The following is a 21,341-nucleotide window of genomic DNA, read 5'->3' as shown; positions in this document are numbered from 1 at the left end:
TAGGGCTGAAATGGAATTGTATTGAACTCTATCCCTGATGAAAGCAGGAAAGTATCTATTGTATAAAGGTCAATAAACTTTTCCTATTTGGGCCAGGTAGTAAATATTTTAGACTTTGTGAGCCACATCCAGTCTCTAGCTTTATTCTTCCTCATTTTGTGTTTTCAACTCCTTAAAAAATGTAGAAGCCATTTCTTAGCATGCGGGCTTCCAAAAAAGGGCGGGATCTGGCCTGTGGGCCATGTGTTGCCAACCCCTAATCGAAGTATTGTTGTGTATTTTTCCCATGAAGCAGTTTTGTTGGGGATGAAATTACCTAACTGTTTTTTATATTTTTGTTTTGTCTTAGTTAATTCATCTGCTTACACTATTTACATGGGAAAGGATAAATATGAAAGTAAGTTTTCAAAAGCATTTGATTTTGAAATTTCCAGCAGGTAAGTGTTAATTGCCTCCTCCCCTACCCCCGCCTTGGTTGGTCAGATAGTTTTCAGCTAATTACTACTAATTAAACCCATTATAAGACACTCCAGTAGGTTAACTTTCCTACTATTTAATTATATCAAATAATATTGGGGTCTATTGGACCACTTGTTGCTGATTAGAAACTTAACTTTTACTAAGAGTTTTGTGGTATCGTCAGATGTAAGGTGATATGAATCAGAGGTTAACTTGTGCTAATTTATATCAAGTAAAAGTCATGTGTAACTTAGTTGTAAAGATCATTTTCTGTATGTTTTTACCACATTTAAGAATAGAGGAAACATACTTTTAGGATTTTTGAGGCCGAAGATGGCTCTTTTTGAGTTACAGAATGTTAACATTATTTTTTTCAAACTTTGTTGATCACTCTGCTCAGAATGAAATACATTATTCCACACTGTACACATCGATGTAACTAAAATAAAAATTTACAAAAAATGCCCATACTTTTTGCTGTGCCTGTTTTTTGTTTTGTTTGATTTTTACAAAGCTAGACTCAACCAGCTATATTAATTTTTTGATCCACTAATCAATGTAAACTAAAGTTTAAAAGGGAAAACCACTTTAGGGATGTGGCCTTCTGGTTGCCCGAGTGAGGAGGGAGACGAAAGCGGAGGTGAGCTTTCTTGCTATGGAGCAGGGAGTTGACAGCCCTGAGCTGAGGGAGAAAAGATAGGCAGCAGGGGAGCTTGGAGACCCGACAGAACCCCTCTTCTTCAAGCTTGGAGAATATGCAGTGGCTCTTCTCACAGGGGTTATGTCATGTTTTGGAAAAAAGCACTCTGAACTCAGACCCATGTGGGTTAAAATGCAAGCTCTTAGCAGACTGGCTGTAGTCACTTCACCTCTCTGAACCTCACATTGCTGAGGTGTACAAAGAGGATCATGGGCCATTGTCTGCCTTGCAAGGGTGTGAGGGTTAAATAAAGAGCCTGAGTAAAGCACCTAGCCTGGGGTGGGTGCTCAGCAATGGTAGGAGTCACCAGTGGAGCTTTTTTAGCTCCCCAGAACCAGCTCCTCTTGCTCCTGGGACCGCTCCATGGCTGGGTGACCACCTTAGGACTCTGAGAGCTGGCCAGTTCCTTCCAGTTACTTTTCTTTAACCTCCAGGTATTGCTTTATCCCCCCCCACCCCTAAAATCATCAGTCTGTTCCAGGTGCAGTTTGAAACTGACAACAGTTTAAACTTGATTCTTTAAAAGAGGCAAGTATAACATTCTTCAGTATGAGACATTTGACATGAATGAAATTAATAAAGCCAAAAATGAAAAAAATGTCAGAGAACAGTAATGTTATATATTACTATAGTATTGTAGATGTAGAACTATAGTTAACATATACACATATTTAATATAACATATAATGTAATATATATAAAATGTATAATGTGATACATGTAATAGCTGTGTAAATATATATAGTTATTAATCAGATCTGTATAAATGGTTTAGAACTTTGCAATAATACTGGTTGCATAAAGCAGAATGAGAATAAGCAAGACAATTACATCCCATCCAAGACCAAAAAAAAAACCCTAAAAACAACAGAATAAAGTAATTTTTAAACAGTTTTTCCTTATAATAAATATATGACATTGTCTCTGGTGTGAGTTATAGAGAAGCAATCTGCGCTATATTAATACTTGAGTTTTCTATTTCTCTTAGTAACTCATACATCATCATAGGTAATTTGTATTTTTTTCATAGCATCCTCCTGATGAATGTGGCTGAGAAGAGGATGCTGTCTCCTTATATAGAACATTGAACAAGGAGGAACAGTTAGAACCAGTCCTGGTTACCTACACTAGATATAGATCCATACCTGATCAAATCTACTTTGCTTTCTACTACATTGAGGATGCAAGCCCAAGACTTAGGTTACTGAGAAGCACCTAAAGGAGAGCTGCTCCCTACGGTTGTGTGGGTTTTGCACTGTATGACTCTGGGCAGGAAACTTTATTTCTTACAATGAAGGACTGCATTGATACTGCTTCTCATTGACGAGCTCCCAAGGCAGCTGTGCCAGGGACAGTCCCATCATGTCTCTCTTTTCCTTCCATTTTAGTTTACTATTTGCTGAGGCTGATCTGTGTGGGTCCACATGCCACCCTCTCTGAGTAGCCAAAGGGGAAGATGTAATCTGTGCTTTTGCAGCATTAAAGGTGGAGAGGTACATGCAAAAACAAATAATGATCATTTTGCTGTGAATCTAAAAACTGCTCTTAAAAATGAAGCCTATTTTAAAAAGTGTGGGTTAGGGGCTCCTGGGTGGCTCAGTGCATTAAAGCCTCTGCCTTCAGCTCAGGTTATGATCCCAGGGTTCTGGGATCAAGCCCCTCCTTGGGCTCTCTGCTTAGTGGGTAGCCTGCTTACCCCTCTCTCTGCTTCCCTCTGCCTGCTTGTGATCTCTGTCTGTCAAATAAATAAATAAAATCTTTAAAAAAAAAAAAAAAAAAACAAAGTATGGGTTCACTGAAGCAGTATGAGTAAGTGCTATAGCAGTAGAGAGGCAGAGAGTAAGAGTGATTGGGAGAGAACCAGGAAGGCTTCGTGGAGAAGGAAGGATTAGGATGGGCTTGATTGTAGCCCATTTAAAGGAATGTCCATTGTAGAAACTTTTATGTACAGATTTATATTTAAAGACATAAATTTAGATTCTACGGATATAAATTTAGATTCTTTCCAGAACCCACTGGAGTGGTGTTTTGCTGTCCTTAAAATGTATGTAGAAAGAAATCTATGATAGAACATTTTTTCCCCACGACCATTTGGAGTTATTTGGAGATGTCCGTTTTCCTAGTCAACTTTGTATGAAAATATTAAATTTTTAAAACACCCCATTCTCTAGTGTTCCTAGCACTTCATACTTATTTCTAACAGACTTGATGACTTCAGACAAGTGACTACGTGGAACATAAGTGAATTTTTTTTTTTTTTTAAAGATTTTATTTATTTATTTGAGAGAGAGACAGTGAGAGAGAGCATGAGCGAGGAGAAGGTCAGAGAGCAAAGCAGACTCCCCATGGAGCTGGGAGCCCGATGTGGGACTCGATCCCGGGACTCCAGGATCACGCCCTGAGCCGAAGGCAGTCGTCCAACCAACTGCGCCACCCAGGCGTCCCCATAAGTGAATTTTTAATTGAATAATTTTCTTTTACTGAAAAGCTTTCAGATGTTTTCTTTTTATTAGCCAGCAGGTGTCACCAGGGAGCCAAACATGGCCTGACTGAGGGAAAGAGGTTTTTGTATTTCCCTTTACTTTTTTTGGTTACTTGTTGGCTATTGGCTCAGCTTCCCATTTAAGCTAGTAGGAAGCCCTTCAGAAAATTTATGGTGTCTGCACCCTCATCCAAGATTTATTATCCTTTTGTTTTTCTGGAAAATGAATACCCCTTTCAAGTTAGATAGATTATACTTTCTTGGGTACATTTTAAATCATCACATTAATCATTTTGTTTACCTTACAGTTTTTAACCTTGTATCTAACACTTTAAATAATGCTTTTGTATTAAACACAATTAGTTTTTAATTATTAATGTGGCTATTGGAAATGTATATTGATACTATTTTTCTGTACTGATAATATATTATTAGCCTTAAAAATGTAAAAGTATACATTTTGAAGGAATAATTCACCTTTTATAAATATGCTTGAAGGAAATAATCAGGAATATGGACATATTTATTTTAAAAATATTTACTAAAGTATTTATAATTAAAAACAGTACAAATATGAACAGTAGAAAAGTTTATTCACATGACAGAATTAAGTAGTCATTGTTTCCAAAGAACTTTTTCATTTTTTATTTTACTTTGATCTAACAAATACATAGCTCAGAACTTCAAATAGTAACAATGCATATCATAAAAACATTTGTTTTTCACCCTATCCTTTCCAACACCCATGTTCCATCCCAGAGAGACAGTTTTAATTTCTAGCTATTTCTTCTATTTTGTTTTTGTTTTATATGTGACAGAATTTTAGGTGATTTTTATTTCCTTTTTTATACTTCTGGTGGTTGTTGCATCCTCTAATGTCCTACAATTTTATAATTGAGAGGTCTTTTTTAAAAAAGTAAAATGCGATTCTCTGATTAGCAAAACCATTTTAACAAATTTCTTACAGTGCATCAATTTTGTAAGACCTCATCTAACTTCTTAGCTGCTCTGATTTGAAGTTTCATTACTTTTTAATAGAAATATCTTTGAAGTTTCTTAGAAGTGTTATTATAAAAATAATAACAATTATCATGGCCCAAATGTAAAAACCATTTTTACAAATTTTTCTTTTTCTTGTGTTTTCAAGTATCATAGCCTCTCTGAATTACTCTTTCCTCCATTAAGTGAGAGAAACGGTTGTGGAAAGGCTTGGTATTTCTCCACTCCCCAGCTTACTATAAACTCTGGCATATTTTCATTTGACAGGTTTTTTTTTTAAACCTTTTCTTTGTTTTCTTGTTTCTCACTATAGATGAAGATCTAATAAAGCATGGCTGGCCTGAAGATATTTGGTAAGAAATAATTTTGCTTCTGCTTTCTATGCCTTGTTTACTTTTTTAGATTTGGCCAGCCCACCTGGTATTTATGTTGAAACCTAGAACTTAACGCTTTGCATTTTGTTTATGAATGGTCAGTGGTAAGTAGCTGCCTGCCAGCTCCCCTCATTTACAATTGCCATGTAAACTAGGGATGACTAGGCCTCTAGAACCTAGGCTTTCCTTTAACCTCATGTGTGTCTTCTCATAGTAGGCTAATGAGACCATCTCACTCACACACTCAGACCCTTCTTCCTGAAAGGACAAAGGATGAGTGAGGGCCTTACAAGTTGCAATGAGGAAAGTAGAAGCTTTCCTGTAGATGGAATAGATAGAGCATCTGACCAGGTCCAGCTTTAAAGAAAACAGAATCTGGCTTCCCTTTGTCTTTCCAGCTCCCTCATGAAGTTAGCACCATCTTGATCCAGCCTCTACTCCCTCTTTAAAACATTTTCTGGAAATTTAAAACATAATAATTACTTTCTTCGCCTCCTTCCAAGATTATTTTTGCTGCTCACAAAACCCAGCCCAAAGGACAATGACCAATGATCAAAAAACTCCTTCATTTTAGTTGAGTTCTTTTTCTGACTGCCTTAGAATGCCATATGGGCGTTTCTACCTCTCAGACCTTGAACCTTTTAGGAGGACATGTACTCCCATGACTTTCACATAATACTGTTGGGCTCAGTTTGCATTCTTTTTCTGTCTTCAACTTATACTCTTGTGATGTGTCTCCTGGAGCCTAATTCTTTTTTTAAATTTATTTATTTTTTATAAACATACAATGTATTTTTATCCGCAGGGGTACAGGTTTGTCTATCGCCAGGTTTACACACTTCACAGCACTCACCATAGCACATACCCTCCCCAATGTCCATAACCCCACCCTCCTCTCCCTACTGACACCCCCCCTCCGCCCCCGACCCTCAGCAACCATCAGTTTGTTTAGTGAGATTAAGAGTCACTTATGGTTTGTCTTCCTCCCAATCCCATCTTGTTTTATTTATTCTTCCTGAAGCCTAATTCTATATAGAGAGCAGGAAATGGTCTCCACGACTCCCCAAACACCGCCCCTCCCCTCAGTGCTGTCCCTAAAGATAAGCACACAGATCCTATTTGCTTTAATGATAGTAATAACAAAGACGTATTGAATACCTAACTGCATGCCAAGTGCTGGTAGATGTTTACTTTATTAATACCTTTAATTTCACAGTAACCCTGTAAAAGAGTTACTGGTATTATACCCATTTTCAGACGAAGAAACTAAGGCTCTGGGAGACTGAACAGCTATGCTCTGGTTGTTGCTGTTTCCCCAGCTGGCTCGAGTTCTGAAGTACCAACTTTTTTTCTTCCCTTCGGCTGCTGCGCTCTGGCTAAATGTGACTTCCTTCCTCCCTCGGGCCACTGCTGCAGCTCTCTCTGGACCTCCTTTCTCCCAAGTGTGGGCCTGGATCCTTCACTCAATTCCCTAGAGAGACAGAAGTTAGACACTTTTTAGAAGGGCTGCTTTAGTTTCAATAAAGTGGACAGCATTGGACATTTAATAGGAAAACTATTGCACAGAGGTTAGCCTAAGCTCCCCGCCAGAGATGGCCATCCCCAGAACCCCCAAGCCCAGCTGCAGGTACCCACCAAAGGGCGCCTCCTCTCTTGCTTCAGTCTGCCCTATGATGGAGGGGATAATTCATGACTAAGAGGAAATGCTTTCCTGTCTGTCTTCTCTGAAGTCCACACTCCAGGAGCCCGGAGGCACTATAAACATGAAGAATTTTAAAGTCTTTTTTTTTTTTTTTTTTTCAATCTGCCCCCTCTTCCAGCACAGTGGCCTGTCTTCTGAACTCAAAAATTAGGGGTCCTCAAGGTAGACACTGCTTGGTTCCCTCTTACCTCAGGTGGGCAGTGTGCACTGCCAAGGGGCTTTTGGACTGAGCACTGCTTACCTTCTTGGAACTCTAGATTATACGCCTCATGAGGACAATGATCACTTTACTTACTATCCCATCCCATTACCCACCATAGCACCTGGCCTATGGCACATGTCCTATAAATATTTGTTAACTTCCTGATTAACTTTCTTCCTCTCTAGCAGTCATCTCTACTGGACATTTCTCCACAATAACTGCATTCTGGTATCTTCATTTTGAGGGCGTATCACTGAGCTGGCTTATTTCAGTTGTCCTTAAAACCCACAGAGCTCCAGATCCTGCCAAGGGAGATGAGAATGGCTGCCTCTGTTATGTAGTTATCTGCTGTGAATTTCTAACATGTCACGTTTGAGGTGTAAATACTCGCCTAGTAAAGGTGCCATATTCAGAGTATTCAGATGTACCACGGAAGTCAATTTACCACAGCCTTTTACCTTAATTTTTTTAAAAATTAAGTACATGGAAGAGAAATTTCTATGCCCTATGTGTTCTGAGTTGAGTTTTTTATTTCACTATGGTTTACTCTCTCCTGGAATGCTATTTAACCAAATTAATGTCTATAGATACCTTGATACCCATCTTGACCAACTCTTGAGACTAATGACTTGTTGGAAGTGATGGACTTTTACGTTCTGAAGTTATTTGGGGCCTAATGTAAGGTGGAATAGCCAGCCCTCAGTTTCAGGACTGTCTTGGCAATCCTGGGAACAGTCCTCGGCATGCTAGGAATGATTCAGTTGATCAGCATTCCAAGGTGATTTTTCCAACCTTGTCTCTCCAAGGTACACTTTGGAACTTTACCTGAGTTTGTACCAGAAAACCTTCTGAGGCACCTTTAAGCAAAGGATTTTCCCGGGACTAAGTGAGAATGAAACTGGGTTTATCTTTAAACAAAAGAAAAAGAAAAATAGAAATAGTTTGCCTCCAGACACCCTAGTGAACACTATTTCCAGGGACCCCACTTTGAGGAGTTAAATGACTCAGTTTTGAGGGTCTGCATCTCCCAGTCATTGACAATCATTTATTGAGCTTTCTAGTCTTTGAATTCAGTAAAGAAAACAGGGATGAAGTAAGAGAAAGGAAGATAACAAGGACAAGAAGGAACTAGGAAACTACGGGGAATAATTGAAACTTTTTGGAATAAACATTTTAGAAGGTTTGGAAAAGTTTTTTTAAGGAAACTTGTAGAGCTGGGTTTTTGGGGGGTTTTTTGTTTGTTTTTACAGTTTAACCAAGCCCTGTATTTCCCTGCATTCCCTGTGCCCTCATAGAGGTTAACCTACCAGTGTGGAATTGGTCTGTGTATCAGTAGTGATATATTCCCCTGTGGGTTTTGGGATTAGATATACGTTGAATTATTTGTGTACTTCCTTTGACAAAATTCCATATCAGAGACCTTTTCTTAAAGGAAATCAGAATACAATTAAACTACTGTATGTATGTGGGAAAAAGTTGTTGTAAGTGGAGAAGTGGTTTAAAGCAAGTTGGAATGGGGGTGCCTGGGTGGCTCAGTGGGTTAAGCCGCTGCCTTCAGCTCAGGTCATGATCTCAGGGTCCTGGGATTGAGTCCCGCATCGGGCTCTCTGCTCAGCAGGGAGCTGCTTCCCTCTCTCTCTCTGCCTGCCTCTCTGTCTACTTGTGATCTCTCTCTGTGAAATAAATAAATAAAATCTTTAAAATAAAAAAATAAATAAAACAAGTTGGAATGGGAGGAGTTAGTTCTCAGCTGAACTTGCTTCCTCATGGAGTCTTTCCTAAGATTCTGAAAGAGAGTAATGAGATAGATAATTTCTAAATTTGTAAAAACACATTTTTTCCCAATGGAAAAGGCCAAGCTGAAGACGATAATCAGTAGCAATCTTTTATATGGAATGCAAATGAGTAAATGAACCAGTTGGGGAAAAATCAGTATCCACTTCTGGCTAGCAGTGATGGTTAAAAATAAAACCTAGAGGGCACCTGGGTGGCTCAGTGGGTTAAGCCTCTGCCTTTGGCTGAGGTCATGATCTCAGAGTCCTGGGATCAAGCCTGGCATAGGCATCCATAGACATCGGGCTCTCTGCTCAGCAGGGAGCCTGCTTTCCCCTCTGCCTGCTTCTCTGCCTGCTTTGTGAACTCTTGCTCTCTCTGTGTCAAATAAATAAATAAAAATCTTTTAAAAAATAAAAAGTTAAAAAAAAAAAAACCTAGAGTCATCATTGACTGCCAAAAATGTGTACTGTTTTTCTGTATCCACAGTGACTAACAAGATGCTTAATTTGTTGAAAAGAATATTAGGAACACCATAATCTTAACATTTATGTAGAATCATACTGTCTGCATCTTGTACTAGGTGTGAGTGACTATTTTCACTTCTGAAAGATACATTAATGCTAAGAAAATGTCTTAAGAAATACATAATGGGATGCAATGGAACCTCCTTAGGTTTTTACTGAAAACTCTACAGCCCGGGACATTATGGACTAAGGAAGAGACAAGTCAAGTTAACAGAATCCCGAAGTGACCATCATGTGTTACTGTTGTTTGGTGCTAGAATCCTGGGGGCATCTCTGGATGTTGAAAAGAGAGAAAGTCAACTTTATTTGGTAAATTATAAGTATGAAAACCTTAACCACTAGACTAGGTGAGAAAAGGATTAAGTTTAGAAAGATTTCATTACATTGGTGGGTGATAGAGCCTTAATAAAAGGTAAGGTTTTATTTGGGATATTGAGATGGGAGGACATTCCAAATGTTTTTAGGACAGTATCATAAAGGGTATGTCCCATGCTTTCCGAGAAGGCCTGTATTAGGGCCACTGCCAGATGTGAGGGAGGATGAGTTGTTGGTCTGACCATTTTATGACTTTCCCAACTCTGTGCTTCTCTTTGGATTGTTTTGCCATGCCTTGGAACTTAGGATGTCTCAAACCAAACCTCTCATCTTTTTTCCCAAGCTGGTGTCTTCTCCAGCTATAAAGTATTTCCCCCCGTGGTCCTACCAGTCTCCCAGGCTTGCAACACTCAAGTCTTGATGATGTCTTTCATTCCCTTCTCTCCTCACCTGAAATTCCTTTCCCTGTGTTTCTCTAAGTCCTCTGCTTCCTTCAGGGACTCTCTAAACCTCAGTCCTTCAGAGAAGCCTTTGGTCATGGGTAGCTCTTTCTCACTGGAAAAATCACCCTTTCCAGGGTATTTCCATTTCTCTGGTATTCATCTTGGCACTTCGTCTCACACAGCTGCAGAACTTTTCGTGTTTATCTTACCTCTCCCAGTTGATAGTGCCTTTGGAGGCCATGGTTGTGTTTTATACTCCCTGTGGTGCTTGGCATGTGGTAAGCACTGAGTTAATACTTTCTGAATTGGAATGCTTTAAATGCAAGGGACCTGAGGAGATGGTTGTCTTATACCTCTTGCTAAAAGTGGTTTTCATTCTTTGTAGGTTTCATGTGGACAAACTCTCTTCGGCTCATGTATACCTTCGATTACATAAGGTAACTGGATTTAAACGTGGACTCATGACTTTTTCTCTGGGGATGAAAATCCTATCTCGTCCTCTGTCCTTTTTTTTTTGCAGTTTAAATTACTTAAAGTAATAAATATGTACAACAGTTGAAAAATGAGCAAATGAAGAGATGTCTTACCCCTGACCTGGAACATCACTTAAGGGAAAGTCTGGTGATTTTTGGATACTTGGAAGGGGCCATCGTCCATATACCCCAGCTAGAACCACTGCCCTGACTGGCGTAATTATCCTGCCAGTTCAGCTGTGTGGTTTGTCACCTCTGCTTCCTCTCCCTTTCATTTCAGTTGACAATTCTGGACCTCTGTCTTTTCCTGTGGAGATCATGTGTGGTTCCTTTTTCTCACACTCATGGGATTGTCCTGCCTCGCTGAGGACTGATGTTCCCAGTTATCAGGGGCTTCTCTGAGACATTTAAAACAGCACTAAATTAGTAAAGGGAAAAAAAAATGCAAGTGTCTCCTAGTAACATAAAAGTGCTATTTTTCTAATATCTTTATTTCATATATTACATTTTATACAATTGAATCATAGGGTGTATATACTTGCTATGTATATTCCTTTTTTTTTTTTTAATGTCTTTGGAATGATTTTAGATTTAGAGAGAAGTTGCAGAGATAGCACAGAGTTCCCCTAGACCCCATGCCTATTTTCCCCCCATTGTGAACATCTTACATGACTATGGCAGATTGATTAGAACCAAGAAACCAACATTGGTACATTACTGTTAACTAAACTCTGGACTCTATTTTGATTTCACCAGTTTTTCCATTAATGTCCTCCTTCTGTCCCAGGAACCAGCCCAGTGTCCCACACTGTGTTTAATGGTCACATCTGCCTAGGCTCTGATACGTGGCAGTTTCACACTGAAAATGTGAGACTCTCCGTATTTCTCATGACCATGACAATTTAAGAAGCACTGGCCAGGTTCTTCACAGAATGTCACTCAATTTGAGTTTATCTGATGTTTTCCTCATGACTGGAGTTCTGGGTTTTGGAGGAAGAAATAGCACAAAGGTGGAGCGCCCTCCTCATCACATCATGTCAAGGGTACATGCATTGATAGAACTTAGCACTGACATGGCTAACCTTCATCTCCTGGCCAGGCCAGTGTTTGCGAGGTTTGCCCACTGGAGTGTTATTTTTCTCCCCCCTTCCATACTCTGTTATTTGGAAATAAGTCATCAAGTCCAGCCCATACTCAAGGGGGTAGGGATGGAATTAAGCTCTACTTCTTGCAGTGGGTGGAGTATTTACATATATAAGGAAGATTTACCTCTTCTGCCCTGTATATTTAATACAGTAATTTATTTGTATCACTGTGGACTCATATGTTTATTTTATACTCTGGGTTATAAACCAGTTCTGTGTTATTTGGTTGCTGAAATTGTCCCAGCTTCGGTCGGAGCTCTTTCAGCCTGACTTCTGTGTTCCTCTGATATGCTCCCATCCTTTTGTTTTTGAGCACTTCCTTTCTGGCTTGCAAGATGCTGTGGACTTGTCTTGTATTTTCCCTGCACAGTCCTAGAATCATCCCTTTCTTCAAGGGATGCTGATTCCTTTTATTGGGGAATGGTACTTAGAAGCCAAGTCTGGATGTGGTGTGCTCACCTCTCCAGGAGTGTCATTGCTTTAGGCCCTCTCCGAGGTCTAGGAACTACATGTATGTATATGCCAGCTACAGAGCTAGGAACTACATGTGTGTATACTAACACATGTTAGTAATTCCTATGAACCTTTGTTTCTGTGTCTCCATTTTTATCTATTTTAAGCTAAACATGAGCTCATACTGATGTCTCTGACTAACCTGTTATTACAGAGGCCATTCTAGCCTTTTCTCCTTTCTTCTCTGTTACTTCCCAGAGCAAGAAGCCTGGTTCCCACGATCCACCATCTATTTGCTTATTCAGCCTCACTATTTGTATAAGTGGTTTCAGATCTGTTCAGGTATCTCCCCATGCAAAACAACTTTATCAACTAAAGTACAGTGTTTATATGCAATTATTTTTTATCTTTTTGCCTTATAGTTTCCAGTCAAAATACTGTTTTCCAAAATTATTTTTAAGCTGCTCCGTTTTTTACCCGATGCCTTTCAGTGATGTCATGCCACGCACTTAGTTTTTTTTGTCTCAGTTTACATTCCATCCTGTTGTATTATGAAACAATTATTAGTTCCCCTAGTTAATTATATTACTCTTTAAAATGACAGTTTGATAAGCTTTTTCATCTTACTGTATTTCATATTTATTGTTTTGACTAGATGCTTTGAGTTGATAGATATTGTGCCGCAATTAATACGGAACCTCTCATGTCAGAACATGAGTTCTTTATGGTTTTCGGCATTATGAATTGCCAACAAGAAATTTTTTTTTAATGAACCATTTTCTGTTTTTCTTTTGAATTAAGTTTTTTACAGTGATTTTCAGAAATGGAATGACCAAGTCAAAAGATATTGCCCTCTAAAAATAATTGCACTAGTTTAAAATGCTGCCTGATATGTACAGGTTTTCCAAATCCTTCCTGGGATTTTATAACTTAAAAACAATAGGAATCTTTTGACAATTTTTAAATAAGTATAAGATGCTATTTCATTATGATTATAATAATATTCATTTCTTAGTTTTTTAGCAAGGTTAAAAAGTGTGCCCCATTTTTATTTATACTGTTTGTTTTTGAGAACTGTGTTGTAAAGGAAAAAGGAAGATTGAACTCTGTGCTGGAACAAAAGTCTGGATTCTCCTTGGCAACTTCTTGCCATTTTGGAACTATTTTAATTTTAGAGTAAATAGAGTATGGTGTTACCAAGTTTCCCTTTGGTTCAAATTAATTTTTTTTTCCTTTAGACTCTGCTTTGTCAGGAAATGGAAATTATAGTGGTAGCCCCAAGTTCATTTACCACCAGTTACTCCTTGTTTGAGAAAAAGTTTAATTTCATTTTCTTTTGGAAGCACGTCATGTATTCTATAAAAATACATACTCTTTAGGGAAGTTTACCTGTTCGATCTGCAGTAAATGGCATAGCCTTTTGTACTTAGTAGGTCCTAAGTGAGTGTTGGAGCTGGAGTCAGACCAAGTGGTTGGGGACCCAGACTGCTGGAGGTGAGCCGTGGCTCTGTAGCTGTGTGACTTTGAGGAGATCACCTTGTGCCCGTTTCCTCATCTCTAAAAGGAGCTAATAGTGCCTGTCCTCCTGGGCCATTGTGAGGATTAACTGAGCATTTAGAATAATGACTGAATAATGACTGAAGCAGTTAAAGTAATGCCTAGCACATGCTAAGCTTCGTATTTGTTAACTTTTTGGTTGTTGAATTCAGTTCATTTCAACCCAGAACTTGAAGATCATGGATTTTCAGCAGTATTTTTTCCTCGGCTTCTTTGACTTTCAGAAACCTGTAGAAAACCCTCACCTATCTAGAGGTCTCTTATCTCGTTGACAGAGATGGCACAAAGCCCACAGTCACAATTCTGACATTTACATATTGAGAGCACCTCAGACTTCTCCAGTCAGTTCAGTCTGACTTTATGCATGATGCTAAGCTGAAAGATTGCTTTAAGTCCTCCCTTATTATATTAGAAGTAGCCAACAGAAAGATGAGATCGCTTCAGCCATAGTGACAGACACAGGTAGTAAGAAGGGATATCAGGATGTAGCCTAACATCAGGGACCAAGAACCTATGTTTTTGTAAGAATTCTGAAAGCACTGTACCCTGGGGTCAGTTGCTACAACGCTTAGGCCTGTCTCAGCTGAGAGAGCCTATCTCTCAGCTCTGTCACTTGCTAGATTTGGGGGACCCTGGCCCAATTACTTAACCTTGTTAAAGTTCATTTTCATCATTGCTAAAGTGAAGATAATGCTGTCTATTTCATATGACTGTTTACTTAGTGCCTGGCACATGGTGGCTACTTAAAAAGTGGTAGCTCTTTTGTTTTTTACTTATTCATTTGAATTTATGTAGAACAGAATGTCCTTCTGTGCATTTTAGAAGCTTCTGAAGCCATCACTATCACCATTTAATGGCCTAGTGTAATGGTTGGTAGTCTTTGTAATGACACTGTATTATCAAGATGTTAAATTCAGAATCCTTTCTTTAAGTGGTCAGGGAATTGCTTAGCATGAGGTATGTCATTGAAGTAGTGGCAAACTTAAATCGTGTATTTTTTTGGTCAAAACTCATGTATTTGAGTGATCCCCACTTTAAAACAAAACAAAACAAAATTCAGAAACGTCATGGAATAAACTTAATTTATCTCAAGTTATTTGGGTAGGTAAAACATTTCATTCCCATACAGAAGTGCTGCTTTAGTCCCATGCCTAGTTGGAGCCAGCACTGAGGTGATTCCGGCTTGCTCTGCCTTTGAAATATTTTTGTTCTTTTGGAATGGCTTTGCTTATTCAGCTTGGACTTTGTTACAGTATCTGTACAGAAAAATGAGTCAATATTATTTTTCCGTTAGGGTGGGTGGCTATATCGAACACACCAAGAACTGGGTTCCTAATTAAGGCTGGTGGATGACCTGCCTCAAATGACATTTGAGACCCAAGACCATAAGATATCTCTGTGAGAGGAAGGTCGTAGGGACCTCATCAAAGAAGACTTCCAATTATCAAAAATAGGTACCATTTCCCTACAATGTTTCCAGAAGTAAGAATGAAGAGAAGAAAGTAACAAGAGAGAGGAGAAAGTTCCTGAGACATAATTCCAATTAGTATTTTGGTGGTTTTCTTTTATACCCTTTTCCCCCACTTATTAAGTATTATTATTTTCCATATTACTTGTACTACCTTCTCTCAAACATTCCCATAATATAGACTTCATTTTTCAGTGTTCAGAGATATGGTGAAGAGATTCTGCTTTTAATTGTGCCTAGTAATAAAGCACTAAAGCCCTCTAAGTGCTCTGGTATTGATCAGTCACAAGGTAGTGAACCGTCTGGTTTATTTTTATGTTCCAGGGGGAGAAGATAGAAGACATTCCAAAGGAAGTCCTGATGGACTGTGCCCATCTTGTGAAGGCCAATAGCATTCAAGGTCAGTTTTCCTAGAAGTGTTTTCAGAATTAATGCCAATGTCTGTGTCTGAAATTGAATATATTTTAGAAAACATGTCAGTGACTTCGGCTTGAGTCAAACAAATAATCTGTAATACCCCTTTCCCCTGTTTTGTTCTTTAAGGTGGCAGTTCTGCTACCTGTCCAAGAATTGAAAACTAATCTCTCCACCCCTCTCACGTTCCTGGTCCTTTCTCAGTTCTTTCTACCGTGTTCTCATTACCTTGTCTGGAACCTTGTCTAGACCTGCCTATCCTTGATGTTGTTCGTAGAAAGACTTTTGGGGACGCCTGGGTGGCTTAATCAGTTAAGCATCTGATTCTTGGTTTTGGCCCAGGTCCTGATCTCATGGCTCATGAAATCGAGTCTCTTGTGGGACTCCATATTCAGTGGGAGTCTGCTTGGCTAGTCTCTCCATCTGCCCTTGCCCTAACACTAGCGACTCGCTCTCTCTCTCTCTCTCTCTCACACACAAATAAACAAATCTTTTTTTTTTTTTTAAAGATTTTATTTATTTATTTGACAGAGATCACAAGCAGGCAGAGAGGCAGGCAGAGAGAGAGGAGGAAGCAGGCTCCCTGCTGAGCAGAGAGCCCGATGCGGGCCTCGATCCCAGGTCCCTGAGATCATGACCTGAGCCGAAGGCAGCGGCTTAACCCACTGAGCCACCCAGGCGCCCACAAATAAACAAATCTTTAAAAAAAAAAAAAAAAGAAAGAAAGAAAGAAAGCTTTTGGAAATGAGGTTAGGTTAATAGCTAAGCAAGAGATTGTCTCAAGGCTTTATTTTTTTAATGCTGTGTGATGTCTTTCTTTTCATCATTTGTTCTTAAATTCTAGAACTCAAAGCTCTGTATCCCTGTTTCCTACTCTTTCCTTCTCTTTTTTTCATTCTTTCTTCTCCCTGTATATTGTGAAGGTATCAAGTCTGTTGATCTTTTTATCTCCTAGAGAATCTCATTTAGTTGGTCTGGGGTGATCCATAAGTATCCATATTTTTCCGGTGTTTTCCAGGAGATTGTAATGTGCACAGAGGGTTGAGAACAATTGGCTTGTTTTAGGGGAGGCCTGCAATTCTGGGCTTGGTGCTTGTTTAGTTCTGTCAGTAGTAGATTTAATCAGTCAGTAGTTGGTACAGGTCAAGAAGGATAATTTTGGGGGAGGAAGTGGGACTTAAAAAGGAAGCCAGGAGATGGTAGTCTGCTAAGAATGGTTGAGCTAGTAGGTTGGATTTTTGGGGTGTAGGACATAGAGTTAGATAGAGTGGAGGTAAGTTTGGTGAGATGTGAGGTTGTGAGATGATCTAGAGGGTTGGAAAGTAATATGGTTTGGATAGAGGGCGGACACATAGCTGATAGCGGGTACCAGGGTTGGAGATTATAGGATAAGAGCTGGCCAGTGTACCTTTTCCTCATCACTTAGACAGGGTTTCCTAAATCTAAGTTGGGCAGCTTTACTGAGTCAGATACTGAGCCAAAGAAAGTAGAAGTCTGGTCTTGAAGAGCCAGTGATTTTCAACTCCATAAATCATTAAATTGCAGTTAATCTTAGGACATTCCATTTTTATGAGCAGAACAGCGTTCTTAAGATTTCCAGTCATGAGCTTCAGTTATTAAAGTAAAAATAATAAAATTAAAGCAATCATTATCCTCCTGTGTGTTGCAACCTTTCATATGATCTTGTCCCCTTTCCATGCCCTGGCGAGGAGATGTTACTTTATTAAGGGATCTTTGGACTGTTTATTCTGGGCCTGGCCTCTTTCTTCTTAATCTCTTTGTAGTTTACTAGTTTTAGAGAAGACAGAAAAGACAGAAGAGTTCTGACACTGCCTTCCGCTGCTTTCCACTTCAGCTTTCCCCGGTGAAAGCTCTCTTAGCAGAACAAGTAGCTGAGCCCAGGAACCTCATCTAGGAGTTGACAGCAGAGGATGCTGAGCTGCTCCATTTTCCTTGCTGTGTGGTTAAAATATCTACCCCCCAACCCCCTGCTTGACCATCTCTGGCTCTCAGAACCAAGAAATTGAGTTAAACTTGTTTGTCATCATGGAATCTGGTCAGTTTATTCGTAGACTCCTTTGCCAGATTAAACTTTCTAAAAGCTTAGATACTATCTATGACATGCTTCCCCTTAATTACACAGTTAAGTCCAGACTTCTTAAGCTGGAAGGTAAGCATCTCTGCTCTGACTACAGGCTTCTTTTCCCTTCACATATTTCACCCTCCAGCCAAAGCATGTCTTGATTGTTTTCTTCCCATACACCTCTGCTTATGTTGTCTTCTCTTTCCTCAGTTTTATCTGCCTTGTCAGTCATCTCACGTCTAGATGCAAGCTAAGGTTCAAGGTCCACCCAGTGGTTGTAGTAATGGTACTAATAGCTAACCTTGAGCGTTAATTACATGCCTGGCACTGTGCTAAAAACTTCACGGATTATTTCATTTATCAACGCTACGGAGATATGCATTATTATTTTCATTCTAGAGATGAGGGAGCTGAGTTTAAGGGAGTTAAGGAACCTGCCCAAGTCCTCAGAGCTCTGAAGTGTGGCAGCAGGTGCATTTGAAGTCAGTCTGACCTAAAAGTCTTCTGTCTAAATCACTGAACTGTATTAACTGATCCAGTGGAGTCTTTGCCTTCTTCCAGCGTGGGTGATCACTGCCCTCTCGGAGCACTTTACCTCTACCTTTCAAGTAGCATTTGATGAGTTCTGCTTTTCTTATCTTTCTTTCTTTTTTAAGATTAGATTTATTTATTTTAGAGCGCGGGGACCAGGGGAGAGGGTGTCTGTTGCAGGGAAGGCAGAGGGAGAGAAGCAGACTTCTTGCTAAGCAGGAAGTCAGGAAGTCTGACATGGGGCTCAGTCCCAGGACCCTGAGATCATGAGCTGAGCCAAAGGGAGACACTTAACCAACTGAGCCACCTAGGTGCCGTGGTGAGTTCTGCTTTTCATAGTAGTGATTTACATACTTACCTGCCTTCCTTTAGTCTTGGAAGGCAAGACCCATTGTCTGATCCATGTTTAGATCTCCCATAGCACCATGCACATGGAGATCTTTTTAAATCTTCATTTTGAAAAAAAAGTTCCAAAGCTACAGAAATGTTGCAAAAAAAATACAACTCCTATATGCTCTTCACTTAGATTCAATAATTTTTCCATATGTATTTGCTTTCTCTCTATAATGTTCTAATTATTTGTTTTTTTAGCTGAATCATTTGATGGAAAAATTCTAGACCTCGTAGCTCTTTAGTATGCCTTAAGAACAGGAACATTGTCTTAAGTAACTGTATTACTGAACCAGATTTAGGAAATTTCATGTGGATATAATACTATCGTTTGAAATACAGTCCCAGTTGTTTTCCCAGTTGTCCTACTACTGTCCCTTTATAGCATTTTTTTTCCTGACCCAAGATCATATGTTAGAGTTATTCATCATATCTCTAGTCTCTTTTAACCTGAAGACACTTATTTTTTTTTAAAGACCTTTTTTTTTTTTTTTTTAAAGATTTATTTATTTATTTGACAGACAGAGATCACAATTAGGCAGAGAGGCAGAGAGAGAGGGAGGAGGAAGCAGGCTCCCCGCGGAGCATAGAACCCAATGTGGGGCTCAATCCCAGGGATCATGACCTGAGCCAAAGGCAGAGGCTCAACCCACTGAGCCATGCAGGCACCCCGACACTTGTTTTTTTAATTTAATTTAATTTAATTTTTTTTCAGTGTTCCAAAATTCATTGTTTATGCACCACATGCAGTGCTCCATACAATATGTGTGTTCCATAATACCCACCACCAGGCTCACCCAACCCCCCAACCTTACCCCCAAAATCCTCAGTGTTTCTCAGAGTCCACAGTCTCTCATGGTTTGTCTCCTCCTCCAATTTCCCCCAACTCCCTTCTCTCCATCTCCCCATGTCCTCCGTGTTATTCCTTATGCTCTACAGGTAAGCGAAACCATGTGATAATTGACTCTCTCTGCTTGACTTACTTCACTCAGCATAATCTCTACCAGTCCTGTCATGTTGATACAAAAGTTGGGTATTCATCCTTTCTGATTGAGGCATAATGCTCCATTGTATATATGGACCATATCTTCTTTATCCATTTGAAGGTCATCTTGGTTCTTTCCACAGTTTGGTGACTGTGACCATTGCTGCTATGAACATTGGGGTACAGGTGGCCCTTCTTTTCACTACATCTGTATCTTTGGGGTAAATAGCCAGTAGTGCAATGCAGGGTCATAGGGAAGCTCTATTTTTAATTTCTTAAGGAATCTCTACACTGTTTTCCAAAGTGGCTACACGTACCAACTTGCATTCCCACCAACAGTGTAAGAGTGTTCCCCTTTCTCCACATCCTCTCCAACACTTGTTTACTGTCTTGTTGATTTTGGCTTTTCTAACTGGTGTAAGGTGGTATCTCAGTGTGGTTTTGATTTGAATCTCCCTGATGGCTAATGATGATAAACATTTTTACATGTGTCTGTTAGCCATTTGTTTGTCTTCTTTGGAGAAATGTCTGTTCATGTCTTCTGCCCATTTTTTGATGTGATTATCTCTTTTGAGTGTGTTGAGTTTGAGGACTTCTTTGTAGATCTTGGATATCAGCACTTTGTCTTTATTGTCATTTGCGAATATCTTCTCCCATTCCATGGGTTGCCTCTTTGTTTAGTTGACTGTTTCCTTTGCTGTGCAGAAGCTTTGATCTTGATTAAGTCCCAAAAGTTCATTTTCGCTTTTGTTTCCTTTGTCTTTGGAGACATATCTTGGAAGAAGTTGCTGTGGCCATTGTCGAAGAGGTTACTGCCTATGTTCTCCTCTAGGATTTTGATAGATTCCAGCCTCACGTTGAGGTCTTTTATCCATTTCGAGTTTATCTTTGTGTATGGCGTAAGAGAATGGTCGAGTTTCATTCTTCTATACATAGCTGGTCAATTTTCCCAGCACCATTTATTGAAGAGATGGTCTTTTTCCACTGTATATTTTTTCCTACTTCTAAAGACACTTCTTTATCTTTCAAGATGTTGATCCTTTGAATGGAAACCACTTGTAGGATATCCTGTAATATGTGTTGGTCTGATACTTCCACTTGAGTCAGGGATACCACATAAGTGAAATCTTGTGTGTTACAGTCGGGAGGCACATGGTACTATTTTGCTCCATTTTTGATGAGGTTAATTTTGATCACTTAAGCAGTTGGGCACCAGTTTTCTCCACTGTATATGGTGATTTAATAAACTCTGTAATATACTGAAGAGGGCCTTAAAGAGTGCTGGACCAGTGACTAAACTGAAGTTCTTCAAGTTGCCTGAGAAGCAGTCCTGGGCAGAGGGGAAATGTGAGGTGGAGGTGGTAGGAGGAATGAGTGGGGTATGGGGTACCCAGCACCCCTTTCATCCAGAGCATCTCTGCTTTTATTCCTTTGATATGTTTTCTTTAGTAAAAGAGGGGGGCCACTGTGAAGAGAAACAAACAACTCTGCTAGTCCAGTCGCCTCCTGTTTCAACTGAGATTCCGGGAGCCATGGGCATGCTCTCTAGGGGACATGCCGGTCTCTTGAATCTCAGACCGTGGTTTTTTATCTTGATGTTCAGCCTTTGCTGAATCAAGGACTCCATTGGGAATCTGAGGGAAACCTGTTTGGTCCATTTCTCTCTTCTTTTTTTTTTTTTTTTTTTTTTAAAGATTTTTATTTATTTGACAGACAGACCACAAGTAGGCAGAGAGGCAGGCAGAAAGAGAGAGGAGGAGGAGGAGGCAGGCTCCCTGCTGAGCAGCTTGATCCCAGGACTCTGGGATCATGACCTGAGCCGAAGGCAGAGGCTTTAACCACTGAGCCACCCAGGCGCACCCATTT

At 39.6% G+C, this 21,341-nt stretch overlaps 1 protein-coding gene across 2 annotated transcripts in view; it reads left to right on the top strand.

The window, feature by feature from the left end:
- Window positions 1–21,341, top strand: part of CCDC25 (coiled-coil domain containing 25) — a 41,684-nt gene that overhangs the window by 4,809 nt on the left and 15,534 nt on the right. The window contains exons 2-5 of one of the 2 annotated variants that reach the window (XM_044225001.1): window positions 350–397; window positions 4,954–4,993; window positions 10,362–10,413; window positions 15,397–15,472. In XM_044225001.1, the coding sequence (XP_044080936.1) occupies window positions 350–397; window positions 4,954–4,993; window positions 10,362–10,413; window positions 15,397–15,472 (216 nt within the window). Of the gene's footprint in view, window positions 1–349; window positions 398–2,581; window positions 2,653–4,953; window positions 4,994–10,361; window positions 10,414–15,396; window positions 15,473–21,341 lie in introns of those variants that run through there. The other variant, XM_044225003.1, reaches the window with a different exon arrangement.

Source organism: Neovison vison, chromosome 11 (genome assembly GCF_020171115.1).
Source record: "Neovison vison isolate M4711 chromosome 11, ASM_NN_V1, whole genome shotgun sequence".
Classification (NCBI taxonomy): Eukaryota; Metazoa; Chordata; class Mammalia; order Carnivora; family Mustelidae; genus Neogale; species Neogale vison.
Note: the sequence above shows the minus strand (reverse complement) of the source record. Positions and strands in the feature narration are given on the sequence as shown.